Below are 16,851 nucleotides of genomic sequence, written 5' to 3'. Positions count from 1 at the left end.
GAACTATTCCTTTTAAAGGAAGGTGTTAGGAGGTTGTTAGTCTAAATCAACGGAAGTACATTTCCAGGATAATTGCCTGACATCGCGCCAGATGTCCCTCACCTTCCTCTCTCTGTGTGTTGCCGTTCTCAAACTCTGTTCTCTTCTGGAAACAACAAACTTCGAGCTACTACACGCTGAAAAGTGAGATGTCTCACTCTGTAGCTAAAACAGACACAACACACAGGGTGAAAAGAGGAGCTGCAGCAATGTGCAGTACAACAAAAATATGGTGTTCTCTGAAAATTAAACCATGTAAACCTATTCTGGTACAACCTCTAAATACAATTATGAACCTGAAAATGAGCACATTATGAGCACTTTAAATAGCTCGCGTTACTGTATTGTGTCAACAGTTAACTTCATTTAATATTGTATGTGGAGTTTTCTTTTGCTGAGTGCAAATGTTCCACCAAAACAAGTTCCTTCCCGAGACTATTTAGCAGAGCCACCGTCGCTGCATCCAGAGCTTAGCGCCGCCCAAGACGATTGTGATTGGTTTAAAGAAATGTAAACAACCCAGAACATTTTTTTCTCCTATCCCAGAATGTGTGTCTGGTGTAGCCAGACCTTACTCCACAGCGCTGTGGAGATAGGTCTGGCAATGCGAGACTAGGAGGGTGTGCTTTGATTTATCTTCACTGTGTCTCCTTAAAACAGGTAATGGAGATGAGGAGGAGGGACAGGAGCAGCGAATGCCGAACTGCTTCGACTACTTTATGCACATAACGTGCATTTTCTGGAAGATTCTGTTTGCTTTCGTCCCACCCACAGAGTACTGGAATGGCTGGGCGTGCTTCATGGTGTCAATCTCTGTCATTGGTTTCTTAACAGCCATTGTTGGAGACCTAGCTTCCCATTTTGGCTGCACCGTCGGCCTGAGAGACACTGTCACTGCGGTGGTCTTTGTAGCACTGGGGACTTCACTACCTGGTAAGTGGTACTAATGAATCTCAAGTATGCAGTGAATCTCTAACTGGGAGGTGCACAGAGTAATGTCAGTGTTTAAGTCAGTGCATGTAATACAGTAGTTTTAGGGTTATAAGTACTGAAAGGATTTTGTGTTGGATTAAACTATTGAACTACTGACTATTGTTTTTCTTTTTTTTACTTTTTTACAGATACCTTTGCCAGTAAAGTGGCTGCCACTCAGGACCAGTATGCGGATGCATGTGTGGGAAATGTGACCGGAAGCAACGCAGTTAATGTGTTTTTGGGCATTGGGGTGGCCTGGTCCGTGGCTGCCGTATATTGGCAAGTCAAAGGTAAGGTGTTCCGTGTTGACCCCGGCTCGCTGGCCTTCTCCGTCACACTCTTCACCATTTTTGCCTTCATCGCCATGGGAGTGCTGATGGTACGCCGGAGGCCGTCCATAGGCGGCGAACTGGGTGGCCCGCGGATCCCCAGAGTCCTCACTTCACTGTTTCTCTGTGGACTCTGGTTCCTCTACATCCTCTTCTCCAGCTTGGAGGCCTATTGCCATATACAGGGCTTCTGAGGGAGCACAGCTGGGGAGAGTAACGACTGCACTAACAAACAAACACACATAACCTGGGACCGTTCACCTGTGCAGTTCTGTTCCAGTAACTACCACTAGGAAGACATATCATCACTTCACAACTGCTGCCATGGTTCATAAAAAAAAAATGTATACACACGTACGTCGCACATGCAAACCTGTTTGTCACATCCACTGCAGGACAGTTCCAGTCAGCCCAATTTATTGTGACAGCACTGATTCATTTTCACTTAAGTGGACTAAATAACAACAAAACAGCAAAGCAGGAAAGCATGTACTCTGTGAAGTCACTGGATTTTCCTTGATACTGGCTTAATGCCTGATGGCTCATAAACTGGATTTCAAGTTTGGTCTTATTTCTCCTCAAGCTTGTAGAGGCTGGGTCAGATTAGACTGCCTCAGCTAGTAATGAAATGATAAAAACAATGACAGCTGCTTTTACACAGATTTTGCGATGTAGGGAGACCTCTGAGTATTTCATCACACTTATACCATGGCCGCTTGTCCCAGGCAAAAACAGAAGCTGTGTTGAAACTTTCATCCAAGTTTGTTGTCAGTAAGCATTACCCCATAATTATAGTCCTTCCAGAAAAATGTGGAGTTTTTTTGTGATTGTCGCGGGCAAAAATCCTTGATTATGCGGCACGTTTTCTTAAAAAATGCGATGGAATATGCGGGATATTTATGCAATTTTATGCGATGAAATTGCAGGAACTTGCAAAAACTGCGGTTCCATCGTGGCTTCATCGCGGGGTTCGCAGCTTTTAGATGATGTTCACGTCGCGTAATTACGTCACTTCATAACGTTCCCATGGCAACAGGGGAAAATGGCTGCTCTTGTGTGAAGTAAACGCAACATTTTTCAACTTTCTGCTAAGATATATGGGACTTTTTTGCAACGAAAATGCGGGGATTATGAAATCATGCAAGCCCCGCGTATTTTTGCGCGGAAATCGGCAATTTATGCAGCTATAGTGCGGCGTATTTGACTTTGGCTCATTATGCATCACGTTTTTCTGGAGGGACTGATAATTAGGTCTGTTTGACCAGTTAGAGTCCTGTAACGTAGCTCAAAGCAAAAGTGATATTGCTATGGTTACCTCCAGTTTTTTTGCGCACAGATTTAGAACAATAGTAATAAAACTGTTGACTGGAAGTGTTTGAGTTGTCTTGGTGTACAATTTTGGATGGAATTGCCAGCCAGTTAGAGGTGTTTTCTGCAGCCGTGGTATAAAGAACGGAGCACGGCTGGGTTCCAGTCTACAGTTTGGGAGATAAGCCGCTGTAGTATCTCACACTGATGAATTGTGTTTCTCTGTTAAATTATGTGACACAAGAAAGTGTGTAGCGAAATGTAATTGACCTGCTGAATTCAGTCGCACTATAAGTATTGATAATAGTATTGAAATGTATAATTGACCAAGAAGTACACAGGCAATGAATTTCTAATAAGCCGTGGAATGAAAAAAACAAAGTACCTAGTATCTGCCACTGAGTGTGATTGTGTAGAAGTGATGATTTATTCACCCCTGAAGTCTTATCTGTTTATTTATTAATGATGTAATTTAATGTCTTTGTAATTTAATGTATTCGAGCTGATATGAACAAAGATATATTGTAATTTCTTGTAAGCTGTAATAATTACATTGAAATTTTAACTGAGTGTGTCTCAATTGGATCAGCCACACTGGTTGTTAAAGTATTACTTGTCTCTGGATTTGAAGACGGTAATATCAAGATTTTTGTAAGGCAATTGGATTTGTCATTAAGGGCATTTGTTATGGTTTGACGCACACTGACTAAAATACATGTTCTGCTCTTCAATTCTGTTTCATGCTATAAAAGATGTATTTTAGGATTGCGCATCCAAAAAAAGAAGATAGCGGATTCAGGAGTCTTAAAAGGATAGAAATCTTAAAGTGTGTTACCATGAAAAAAGAGAGTAAAAAACATGGACTCAACACAGACCTCTGAGATACAATCAAAGTTATTTTTGTGGAGGGAGACCATGGCAACGCAGCAACACCTATCATGCAGGTAAGATATAAGATAGTAATAAAATACAGGCAGGCAGATGTTTATTTTTAAAGGCCAGTTATTTCATGGATCCAGGATACTATGATCCTGATAAAGTTCCCTTGGCCTTTGGAATTAAAATAGCCCCCCCACATCATCACATCCCCTTCACCATACCTAGAGATTGGCATGGGGTACTTTCCATAAGATCATCTCTCAATGTAAATCAAACCAGCTATTAGGCTAACTGAAATAAAACCATGCCAACCTCTAGGTATGGTGAAGGAGATGTGATGATGTGGGGGGCTATTTTAATTCCAAAGGCCAAGGGAACTTTATCAGGATCATAGTATCCTGGATCCATGAAATAACTGGCCTTTAAAAATAAACATCTGCCTGCCTCTATGGGAGTTTAACATAGGGGTGTACTGACTTATGCCCCCTGTATTTTAAGGAAGAACATTTATTTATTTACGATACATTATTCATTCACAAAGAAAATTGGTGTCCTTAAAGGTTGGATTTTTCCTCCTTTTTTAACTAAGACATTAAGACCAATTTCCTAAAGATTATTTTTTTATTCCACTTTTTAGTCAACTTTAGCATGGGTGTCCTAATTTGTTCACATATATATATATATATATATATATATATTTTATTTTTTTTTACCAACAATGTGTTGGATTTTACAGTCCAATGAGTTACTCAGGCTATTGTATTGGGAAAGAAGAGAGGTCAAAGGGAAAGCTATCAGTACCATGGATAGTGCTCAAAGTGCTGAAATGTGAAAACAAGCATCTGTTTATATAACAAATGGCATCGTTTTTAATTTAACATATATTTTTCTTTGAACACAGGCGTATTTCCGAGGTGGCAATCTGAATCACTCACAAGGGCCCCTTCTTTGCCCAATACATTGTTGGAAGGCCTGCTCTCTCTATGCCCCAGTGCAGCCGTGCTGCCTGCACTGACTATATTTACGCCCCTGCACAGGTCAACTACACTAGAGGTGGAACAGTGGGTGAAACATTTAGTTTTCTCCCTATAAAGGACCAACATTTAGCAGGGATATTGTGCTGAAATGGTCAGAGAGGTTCATAGAAATATGAAAAACACAAGGAAAAGGGTGAATAAGCATTAATGATGCAAATCTGTGACAAATAGATTTTTTTGGGGTCACTTTTGTATGCATGAAACATTTCTTTCCTGGTTTTCTGAGCAGTTGGCACTGTGTTGACATGTTGGGAAACATCCTACCAGGTTATGTAGCTTCCAGCAGGGGGTTTTGGTTAAAAAGCAATGAGTTAAGTAAAAGTAGTGCGGTTTATGGTAGTGTTTTCATAGTTTTCATGAGTGACAGGCTATTGACATGTTGGCAGTGTTCCTATGTGCTTGGATTGTTCAAAATGTGTAACCTATGATTTACCCCACCTCCTCTCCTGGAAGACACAATAATGATTGACAGGGTAAAGTGATCGATTGTATGTGTGTGTAAGGGAAATAAAACATTAGCACCATGGTCTAAATCAAAGATCTTCAACAGGGGGTCCGGGACCCCTAGGGGGTCCTCAGAGTTACTGCAGGGGGCCGCAAAATTGTCTGATAATTTTTCATAAAGTTTTATTTTTTTATTGAAGTGTCTGAAAATATACATTAGCATAGATAAATCAGCCTATTTGTGAAAAACCAACAACATTGGTCTATAGGTAAGCTAGCCACTAATACAGTTAAGCTTAAGGATTCACTGTGCCACATCACATGCATGTTTAACATTAAAACATGATGTATGAATTTGTCGCAATTATTTAAATAGCTTACTCCCTGCTCCGTTTCTTTTTTAGCTGAGGGGTCCTTAGCCTAAAAGACGTTGAAGACCCCTGGTCTAAATAAGTCACAATGGGTCGCAAATTCAGAAGAAAAAGCAAAGTAAACTGTTGCTGGGATCCCAATGAATGCGTCTCCCAAAGGAAACGCATTCATGTGTGGACATTTGTTCCACCTTCAGATTGAAATGTGAACTCCAGTTGAAAACACACAACGGACAATGGAAAATCGAGTCGTTGCTTTCAGCTGTACAAACAGTTATCCGTTTTCCCACACATCTTGAATGCAGCATTAGCCCGGCACAGGGGACAGGACAACATGGCTGCTGCTGCGGGCCGATATTTCGGAGAAGGCGGCAGAGCAACGAAAAGACAGAAAACCGAGGAGGGAGGAATGACAACGGTGAGGCTTTCCAACTGGCATTGATAGTTAGTGTTTTATTATGCTAAAATGTGCTAGGTTTTGTTTTTCTAAGTGATGGAATTAGCTTGACAAAGTAGTGCTTATATAGCAGCTAGCTAAAATGAACAAGCTAACTTAAGTAGCGTTCACGTTAACGCTAGCTCGGTCAGGTTTAGCTAGAACAACGTTAAAGCGGTCACGGAGTTAGTTTAATTATTAACGTTAGCGCTAGCTATTCGACAGCACATAAATAACATTTTCTGTACTGAGGAAAACGTGTTAGTTAACTATAAGTTGTGCAAATCAGACCAGCGGTAAACGTCCATGCCAACGTTCCTTTAGTTAATGTTAGTAACGTTAATGTTAGTCTCCCTTGCAATAACTGTTATTTTATCTGACTCACTGACTTTGGCTGCTCAACCTAACCGGTCAGCTGCTCCATTCCCTTTCCACCAGCGGTGGGAGTATGTAATGAGCCTAAAAACAAAATGTTGTGTGTTCTGTTTTCAGGAGGGCTACGATGACCCTCATAAACCGCTCCCCTCCCCGGTGGTGCACATCAGGGGCTTGGTGGACGGTATCATGGAAGCTGACCTGGTGGAGGCCCTGCAGGAGTTTGGGGCCGTCAGGTAATAACTGAGCACCAAAGACCTCGTTTGTCTGAAGCGTGATTTATGATTCCGCGTTAAAAATGAACTTGCTCACTGCATTCTTTGGCGGTGTGATTCTCATTTGGAACAGTACATTGTCTACAAAATCCTTATTTTTCGCTAGTGGATGCAATTCTCGGCAGGCATGCAAAACTCGGCACAACACCTGTTTCATGGAACCTGATGTGTGAACATTCTTAATAACCTCATAAAGCCACTCACAGAAAACACAGTCCTCACCCACTGTCAACTTATCCAGCTGCTATGGCAGCTTTGCTAAACAATGAGCTAAAACTAAAAAAAGCTAACTCTTTCATATTACTGGGAATCCTTTGTGTTAATATGAAGCTATAAGCTTTTATTAATGAAACATGGTTCAGTAATACCAACTACGGATGCTATAATTTTCTGCTAAAATATTTATTTACAGTTTTGTGGTTATGATGCCCAAGAAGCGCCAGGCCCTTGTGGAGTATGAGGACATGATTGGCTCCTGCAATGCTGTTACATATGCAGCAGAGAACCAGGTTTACATTGCAGGCCACCCTGCCTTCATCAATTACTCAACTAGCCAAAAGATCTCCCGGCCCGGAGACTCGGACGACACCCGGACTGTCAACAATGTGCTGCTGCTCACGATCATAAACCCCATCTATCCTATCACCACGGTAACTTGGTTACAAAAACTAACCCTGTGTGCAGTGACAGTGTCACATTATGATTTATGTAGTAGTGTGTTGAACTGGATACATTACTATATGATTACAAATTCAGACAGAATCATTCATTAGATCACCTGTTTAAAGTGTGCTTACTGTAAGAGTACTGTATGAACGTATCTGTGTGCCTCTGCAGGATGTGCTCTACACCGTTTGTAACAACTGTGGTCCTGTACAGAGGATCGTCATCTTCAGAAAAAATGGTGTTCAGGCCATGGTGGAATATCCTTTTCTATAATTGCCTTTTTTATTGGCAATGTTCTTTTACATTTGGACACACTATAATTGAGAACATGTGTTGATGTTCAAATATATTTGGGCCCTCAGAAATGTTGATATAATCAGACCTCACCTTAACTCATTGCTGCCACATTTGATTCGGTCCAAAGTGCTCAAAGGGCCAAAGCCTCTCTGAATGGGGCAGACATCTATTCTGGCTGCTGCACTCTAAAGATTGAGTATGCCAAGGTAAATGTATAGCCATGTCTAATCAACCGTTGTTGCCTGTTGATTGAGCTAAACATCTTAGTGAGAGAAAACTAGTTTTAATTTTTGTAATGCAATCCTATTCACAGCCAGCACGCCTTAATGTCTTCAAGAACGATCAGGACACGTGGGACTATACAAACCCCAACCTCAGTGGCCAAGGTAACATGCAGTCCCCCACCCTTACCTCCACCTTTTTCTTCCTCTTTTTCTCTCATTCCAATGTATGGGATGGTTAGGGTTCTCTGCCTCCGGGGGTATTGCCTTTGATCACAGATGAATGGTTTCCTCCACCATTCACCATGCTACTCAACTCAGTGTTCAGAGGCAGTATCCCTGCGATGCCTTCACGAACTTCATGCATTTTTCTCGCCACACAGCAGGCTCAAAGTAAGGGCATGAGGAGCAACCTCAAGGGCAGCCAACTTCAATTACAGGCTCATGCATGTGAAATGCCTAACGCACCCGTCACAGTAGCATATGTAGGCGCACCATTCTTCACATAGGTTCACATTCCCCATAGAGCATGTCACAGCTACACAACCTCACATCCCTGCCTACTCTACACTACAGAGACTATCACACCTGTAAGCATTCCTTCAAACATAGTGGAGATTTTATCATAGGTTATTTTAGACATAGCCAGCTGAGTTGAATTGTGAGACCACTCGGCACACCTCTGGTTAAAGGTCCCATGAAACGACTCCTGAGATCTTAAACATTTCCCCGATTTTGATGTACTGAAAAAGTATTTTGGGATGTGGGTAGGATTTAATAATGGGAGGGCCTGGATACCTGGTGGGTAGAGTATAAACGGAATGATCACTGTCAGCGACACCATGTTGTTGAGGACTAACGCCCAACTGTGTTGCTGCAGTGTTGTTGGACGTATGATTTAGCATACCTTCCAAGTACATGAGTTATTTAAAAAAATGACACGTGTGTGGTGTTTTTTTTTTTTTTGTTTTTTTTTCTATAATTATGAGTTACATTTTTTGGTATGTTTTGCATGTAACCATTGATGGTAGAACAACAGATCCAGGACACAAGAACATTCTACATTTCATGGGACCTTTTAATGTAAAATGTGTATAAGAAACACACATGATAGTGCCATCTACATTGTTAATGTTAGTGTCAACAAATTTGTATTGTTTTAAGACTCACTGATGAAAGACCAGATAATGTGGACATAGGTTTTTAAAGGTAGATATTACATCATTTGTAATTGGAGATATGTGATTTATTGATATAATGCCACAACAATAATGTTTTAAAAATCAGAACTTAAAAAACCTCCATGAAAGAAACTTAACCAGCCAATTGGCATGTTGTGATGGCAGAGATTCTTCTCAGCCACTTCAATGATCACAATGCAGGGTAAAATACAGAATACAAGTTACAGGATAAATGCAAGTTGCATTGCTGTAAGTTAATCAGAGGGTATGGGATGGAGAAGATGATACTGCAATTCATATTTGCCTTAGATTCGGTGTGGTCAGCGATAGGGTTTGCTGTGATTTCAAACCTGATTACAGACTAATACTTAAGTGTATTTGTATTGAGGACTTTTTTTTTTGCTATCACTGTAAAATGATGTAGTTTTTTCTTTTCTTGTATACAACCAGGACCACAACATGTACACTTCAAGTTCTATACAGGTGTTTGAAAACTTTCTTGATATATTCTATAGTTTGTGCTGCCTTACGAACCAGAGGTACTCCTTGTGTCCTCACTGTGCAAACTCATACAGGCTTACCTCAACTTCTAAGCAGACACAGCGGCTTCTACAGCTACAGTATACCAGCACCTACAGCCACAACTAATGTATATCTGCTCAGTGGCATACATCGGACACAGTGGGGCAACAAATAACGGAACACAACCTCAACTCAGTACTTCCTTATTCCAAGTCCATCATCACCCCAATCTCCACCACCTGACATGGGAGTCCATTTTATTTTTGGTGGTGGACAGTAGCCACCATTTCAGTTTGAGGGACAGAAATACTCCCAAGGCCACGCAAACAGACACTTTGCATATCCACCACAGACTGATGTTGATAGATTGATAACCATCTACCACCACCTCTTTACCAGTACAGCACATCTCATCTGCAGAGCCCTGAGGAGTCACCACTTTTGACACAACACATTGATGATGAGGGTGGGAGGCAGGTGTGTGGTCGTTGTGGCCACGCCTCCTAGCCTTGGGATGTGCCTGCCATAGCACAACCACAGGGAGCAACAGAGGAGTTTTCAGACATACTCAGCCCGACCAGGGAACAGATGATACCACACACTGGGGCAGTAAAAAAAAAAAAAAAAAAGCGGCCATTCTTTTTTCTCAGACGCTAATACCGCTCGACTCTACCTTCCTGTGCTGAACACAACATGACAACACAACGAGCTGAATATCCACGGCAACACACAGCTGAACCACCATGACAGCACATCGTCACGCAGATATTCCAGATGATTTATTGTCAAGCACTAGATGCCTTTTCACTTTGCAAGTGGCTGACAGCTATTAAACCAAATAAGCAAGCATCATGTGAGCGTCCATTTTTACATGAGAAGAAATATCCACGGGGGGGCCTATGAAGACACAAGCATCAAACACCTATCAAGCATACAAGCACAGAGGCAAACAGATTAAAACTCCTTTCCTAAAGCTATCTCCATTTATGGACTCTGGTGTTCTGCTTTTTCCCCCTGTACCTTCTTCCCCATTTCCCTCCTTCTGTCTTTGCTGTTCTTGTGTTGTTTCTGCGTTGTTTCATTTTCCCTTTTTTTGCACTGGCCCATAGTGATGCCTTTAACGCCTCCCGTGTGATGCAGGTTTGGCTCAGTTGTCTGTGGACAGACAGCCCATTCTCAAACGGTGCAAATGTCCTGCTTTGTGGTCAGAGCACGGTAAGCTGGAAATGAGCCTCAAATAGCAACTTTCAAAACAAACCAGCAGCAAGTCAAAACCAAGCATGGATGTGTGGATGTACTTTTCTCTCTGGTGGTGGGGATGCAAGGAAGGGAAGAAGGAAGGAAGGAGGAAAAGACTGAAGAGGGAGAATGAGTTGAGGCTGGAGTCAAGAGGTTGGCGGGTAGCGTCCTTGCTGAAGACTGCCCCCTACCTGCCCACTGTGTCCCATGGTCCATGTGTGGTGCTGTAAGTACTTGACAGAAATGAATTAATAATCTGACTTGATGGTTAAAAGTTGAATGTTATTGTCAGACTAAAACAACATGACTGTTGTTAATTTTTGTTAAGCCATTATGTTAATACTGCAACATGATGTTGATGGCCCAAAGTAACACCAGCAAACAGATTTCAGTATGTCATGGACAAACTGGCTCTGAATTCTTGCTAACTTTCTATTATTTCAATTTTGTATTCTTATTCTGAGAATTTGCTACATTTACAGCTGTCTCATTATACTGCCTTATGTTGGGTTACCAAGCACCTTAGTAACCAAGGGAATGAGTGGGGTCAGTCATTAGTTGACCATTGTTAATTTTTATTAAGGGAGTGTTGGATTTGGATTTTACTGTCTTGTAGCACTAGTAGCTAAATGATCAGTTATACAGATGTGGATTTGGGTATTAGTCCTTGTTGTTTTTATTTGGTTTTAGCACTATTGTGAGGTTGCTGTCATACCCGGTGGTGATACATTACAGGAGGTTGTGCTTGCTCAAGTAAGGGTGTAATGAAACTAAGATATATTAGTTTTTGTTTTTTTATTTCTGTTCACTTTGTGTTTGAACAAATTAGAATTTGTTATATTCAGATTGAATGTATCATGCAAAATGGGTCGTGGAAGTGGCGCTTGTAATTAAGGTCCCCATATTTGGTGACTACTCCCCTAACCCTACTCTGCTCCAGTATTGCCTATTGGCGTGTAGCTTTAGTGGCAAATTCAATTAGCAATCTTCAATTTAGGAAACGTTATAAGCAGCCACTGATTTAGTGTAAGTAACTGACCATCTGTTTCAGTAATATTCATTGCACTATCTATGCCGTTAAATAAAACATTTTTCCAAATGTTCGTATTACAGTGTACCTGTCGTGCAGTATCCATATTTCAGTTACAGATGTGAAACAGATTTGATGTCATAGACTAACCAAAACAGGTGGGAAATATGTTTGATGACAGGCCACTGTAGCCTTAACCTGCTGGAATGGTAGTGTGGATCTCTCCTTGAAACCACATTACTTAATGGGGCTTGACTTGATATACAGCACATTAATACGATCTGTGAGAGCTGTGTGGAGGCAATCCCAGCCCACTGTTTGTTTGTTTTTTTGAAGTATTTTGAGTTCTTTTTTGTTGTTGATTTTAAGCGTAGTCTACAAGTCGGGTGTCATTTTTTTCCCTTCCACAATGTAGTCTAGTCAACATGCTTGATGTCCCTTCATTTCTGATGTTATACATCTGTCCTATCCTGGTTTGTTATAACTGTATAGTTCTCATAGTTTCAATAAAACATGCTTAGACTGCAGGTGCTGCTCATAGCACTGATGCATGTTTTACTCTGATCTTCTACCTGAATGTTTCTATTCCGTAGGATAAAACAGGATGTTTATACAGTGTTGGCAAATTTATACTTTATTTGGATTTGACGTGTGTATATGTGTACCTGCACAGATGCTGATGGTGAAGGCAATTGGAACAATTCACAAGGTGTGTGTGTGCGTGCGTGTGTTTTGAACTAGGATGGCTGATATAGGGGGTCTTTATAAAAAAAAAAAAAAATAATAATAATTTTATAAGCTCTTTTTCAAAATCACTCTTTAAAAATCTCCATTATGTCACGTATTAAAATGTAACACTTAAGATGTCAGACCCCTCTGTTGCATGTCATTCACAACCTTGTCCCTTAGTACATTGTAGGTATGATTACCTGTTTGATACATTTTGGCAAAAAAGCTTTTTGATAGGCAACTTTTATTTTCCCATTTTAGATCCCAATGCCAATCCCAACAAACGCCAGAGGCAGCCTGCTCTTCTGGGAGACCACCCACCTGATTATGGTAAATATCCGATAAAGAAATTGGTCCGACATTTATTAGAATGGAACACACTCTGTATCTGTACCTCAAATGTTGATTTTTTTTTCTTTTTCTCCCACTTAAGGTGGCCCTCAGGGAGGTTACCATGGCTACAATGAGGACAGCTATGGTCCCCCTCCTCCCCACCGCATCGGACCAGGTATGGGTGGGCGTGGCCGTGGTAGCCAGCGCTATGGCCCAAGTTATGGACCACCACCCCCTGAGTATGGTCCTCACGCTGACTCCCCGGTTCTTATGGTTTATGGCCTTGAGCCCTCTAAGGTCAACGCCGACAAGGTCTTCAACATCTTCTGCCTCTATGGAAATGTAGAGAGGGTGAGTGAAAGGATGCTAACCAAACACCCATCTTTGACTGTATTATTCCATGTCTCATATAGTCTTCTTACTTACAGTTTGGTCCACATAAAGCCCTTAAAAAGGCAGCAAATAGTTCCTTAGAAATCTTAGAATTTAGCAAATCAAGCAAAACAAAGATTACATTTTAAAAGTCGACTTGCAGCAACCGGTTTCCCAGCTTTAATTTCGGAAACTCTACCAAATTCTGCTCCAAGTGTGGTGTAGTTGCCGTTTGAAAAACTGTTTCCTGTCTTTTTGTTTTGGTGCACAACTAGGCGGGCCAACATTTATTGTGAACCTAAATTGATATGCGGGCCGGATCAAAACCTGCCAGGGGCCGGGTTCGGCCTGCGGGCCTCGAGTTTGACACGTGTTCTAGACTGTTAAATGTCAAAAAAACATTCACAACAGCAGAGGGCGCCAAACAGCGAGCCTCTTGGCAGCCAGGATGACGTTCTATGGGAGGAGCTGCTGGTACCAGAACATGGGATTGACGAGAGTGAGAGTGAACTGCGGCTCCGACTGCATATTTCTGTCTGAACGGGAGAGTAGTAACCGAGGCCAACCAGAACGCACCAGGCATTCTGTTTTTTACGTCTGAACCCAACCCGACACAGTCAATGTAAAGTGAAACACAAATACACCTATATCTGTCTGTGTGTCTGTCTGGGGACGCCGCTGAAGCTGTGCAAGGGCCGCCAGAAACCAACAGACACTACATTTTCACTAAAAAGACCTTGAACATGGTTGTTCTTTCACTATGAGATCAATGGCCTAATTGGTATTAGATATAGGCCTACCAATACTACAGTTTATTAAAATTTGTAAATTTTACAAATGTGATTATATTTTATTTAAATGTGACAATTTAATCTAAAAGATATTGAGAACATGATTTTATTTAAAAGATGTTAACAACGGCCTACTTTGGTTTATTCAACATGAATGTGTGTTTCTAATCATTATTTCTAAATACAATTATTTTCTTTATAAAAACAAGATTAGGTCTTCAAAAAGTCTTTTTCCAAAAAGGCAGAGTCCTGAAAAAGAGGGCAGCGTCTTATATTTGGGCCAATGCGGTAGTAAATTGAACAATTTGAAGACCTCTGAGATATTGTGAATGACATTTTTTCACTATTTTTTTTAACCGTTCATAGACTAAATGATTAATCAATTAAGAAACTAGTTGATAGATGAATTGGTAATGAAAACAATCCTTATTTGCAGCACTAGTTTGATGCTCTTTTTCTTCGTGCGAGTCAGCTGGATATTTTTCTTCCTTTTCAGATTAAGTTCATGAAGAGTAAGCCTGGAGCAGCAATGGTGGAGATGGGAGACTGTTACTCTGTGGACAGGGCCATCACTCACCTCAACAACAACTTCCTTTTTGGCCAGAAACTCAACGTTTGGTAAGAGCAGCTGTCCAAACTATTACAAAACATGACAATAGACGACTGCAAAAGGTGCAGAGCTAGACATACAGATGTACGACCTCTGGCTCTCTTTCCTTGGCAGTGTGTCCAAGCAGCAGGCTATTGTGCCAGGACAGTGCTACCAGTTAGAGGACAACACCAGCAGCTTCAAAGATTTCCATGGATCCCGCAACAACCGCTTCACCTCCCCAGAGCAGGCGGCAAAGAACCGAATCCAGCACCCCAGCAACGTCCTACACTTCTTTAACGCACAGCCCGACATCTCTGTAGAGATCTTCAACCAGGTACGAAAAGCTAACAGGGGCTGTGAAGTGTACATTTTCCACAACCTAAAATGTCCACTGAAACTGGTCTTTCCGTCCAGGTCTGCGAAGAACTGGAAATTAAGAGCCCCACAAGTGTGAAACTATTCACCGGAAAGAGTGAGTAATATGGATTACAGCCTGACCAACAGTATAAATTGGTTTTGTTGAAGTGTGCTTTGATTAATCTATTTAAAAAAAAAAAAAAAAAAGCACAAAAAGCCCTTAAAGCAAAACATTGCTACACACTAAACCCCAGCTCTTCTTCTAAATGCAGTTTTATTTGCTAACTAGATCAAAATGAATTGCTCCCGTGTATAAAACTTGAATTTGGGAGACGGAGACAAATGTTTTATATGTTTTAGCAGCATACATATTATTTACTGTGTTACTAAGCGAAGACCAAATCAGCGTTTAGACAATGGGTTGTGATTCTCTATTTAGTTAAATATACTCAAGTTCAAATTGCATTACATCCTCTCCAGCTGGTTTTGAATATGGATATGTTGGCTGTGCTGCATCTGTCACGTGGCTTCTTCCGCTATATTAGTGATCTTAAAACCTATACAGAGCTTTAGTTTAACGCGTTAACACACAATTAAGTATTCTCTATTGTGGTAATGTAATCATGTCATCTTGTGTGGCACAAAAGGTGAGCGAAGTTCATCTGGCCTTCTGGAGTGGGAATCCATCAATGATGCCATGGAAGCCCTAGCACTGATCAACCATTTCCAGATGAAAAACCCTAGTAAGTTTTCATCTCGTTACATTAACATACCAACGTGGTTTTTCAAACGCTGGCCATGTAGTTTTACAATATACTGTACATTTGAAAGCCTTTTATATCGTCTTTACCTTTTGTCTTTAAAATGTGTTATTTATTTATTTTTCTCATACAGGTGGGCCTTACCCTTACACACTGAAGCTGTGTTTCTCAACCACACACAATGCCAACTAAATCCTCTCCCCTCAAACCATTTTTAATGTTTTGTGTCTTTGCATAGAGTATACTGCAGTTCTGTTGTTACATCCTACTAAAACATTTAATCAGTATTGACAAAAACCAGAACTGATGTGCTATAGAACATGTTACTTAAACTGTGATTTTGTATGATTTACTTTTGTTTTTCAATCAGCTGTTTATTTTCTACGTTTACAACACTATTTGATTTGAATAACCCCCCCCCCCCCACTACCCTGAAATAACTATTCAATGCGTACCTGTTTTTGGTTTTTAAATCAAGTGAACAGTAATGTGAATACATATAAAGCTAGTGTTCACATCTTCACAGATTGTTTGTTTGTATTGCATCTTTCATAATTTCTTCACTCTTGACAGGGAAACATCCATGTCCATTTATGAGGTAGTAAGAATACATTGATTGGCAAGGTCTTACAAAGAGAAGCAGCTGTAGTTTCCTGGAGGAAAAGTCCCTCTGACTGTACTGAAGTGGTTAGGGTGCCTTCCATATGTTGATACCTGGACTAAAGAGGATGGCAGACATGAAGGAGATGGTTATCTGTTCAGGGAGTTTATTTTTTTTAGTAAACAATACTGTGAATATAACTTTGGCTGGAATTACTCGATTAACTAAAAGTTAATTGTTTCACTTTCCACATACCTGAACTGGGCAGAACCCCCATCTATACACACGGGTTGTGAAGCCTAATCTGTAGTGATTATGTGTACTCAGATCTGCACTGCATTATTTTCAGTATTACGGTTTGTATTCACAAAGTGCTAGATTAATTAAAGCAGTTTAAAGACAAATTGCCCATAATTGGCCTTTTTGCTTAGATATTCACCTAAATGTTTTTAAATAATTTCGTGTTAAGCATGTTCTTAGCAGCACATCCAAAATACATAACTGTAAATAAGTTCTTATTTTTTACCTAGGGACCACAGTATATTTTGTGCTGTTTTGCTATTTTTTGGATTCTTTGTTTGCTGCATGCATTTGTGGTGTACTTGTAACATTACCCTTCTCCATATTCAGTAAAAAAATAAAATAAATGTAACTTAGTTTTCTCAAGAATACTGTAAGTTGTATGTTGCAC

General features: G+C 40.6%; 2 protein-coding genes across 2 annotated transcripts in view; both read left to right on the top strand.

Moving 5' to 3' along the window:
* The window catches only part of slc8a2a (solute carrier family 8 member 2a), a 34,933-nt gene extending 31,745 nt beyond the window's left edge, over positions 1–3,188 (top strand). The window contains exons 11-12 of the mRNA XM_078266598.1: positions 700–972; positions 1,161–3,188. Coding sequence (XP_078122724.1) covers positions 700–972; positions 1,161–1,537 — 650 coding nt within the window. The 3' untranslated portion in view covers positions 1,538–3,188. The remainder of the gene's footprint in view (positions 1–699; positions 973–1,160) is intronic.
* Positions 3,189–5,681: 2,493 nt separating this feature from the next.
* hnrnpl (heterogeneous nuclear ribonucleoprotein L) lies at positions 5,682–16,082 on the top strand. The gene is made up of 14 exons (XM_078266280.1): positions 5,682–5,800; positions 6,311–6,429; positions 6,881–7,118; positions 7,306–7,393; positions 7,543–7,637; positions 7,745–7,817; positions 12,298–12,333; positions 12,615–12,683; positions 12,787–13,037; positions 14,346–14,467; positions 14,574–14,775; positions 14,856–14,913; positions 15,446–15,541; positions 15,693–16,082. Exons 1-14 carry the CDS (start codon positions 5,717–5,719, stop codon positions 15,749–15,751), a joined length of 1,590 nt encoding a protein of 529 aa, XP_078122406.1. The 5' UTR covers positions 5,682–5,716; the 3' UTR covers positions 15,752–16,082.
* The last annotated feature ends 769 nt before the right edge of the window (positions 16,083–16,851 follow it).

Source organism: Sander vitreus, chromosome 13 (assembly GCF_031162955.1).
Source record: "Sander vitreus isolate 19-12246 chromosome 13, sanVit1, whole genome shotgun sequence".
In the NCBI taxonomy this organism is placed as follows: Eukaryota; Metazoa; Chordata; class Actinopteri; order Perciformes; family Percidae; genus Sander; species Sander vitreus.
The sequence above is the reverse complement of the archived record's forward strand: the minus strand, read 5'-3'. Positions and strand labels throughout refer to the sequence as shown.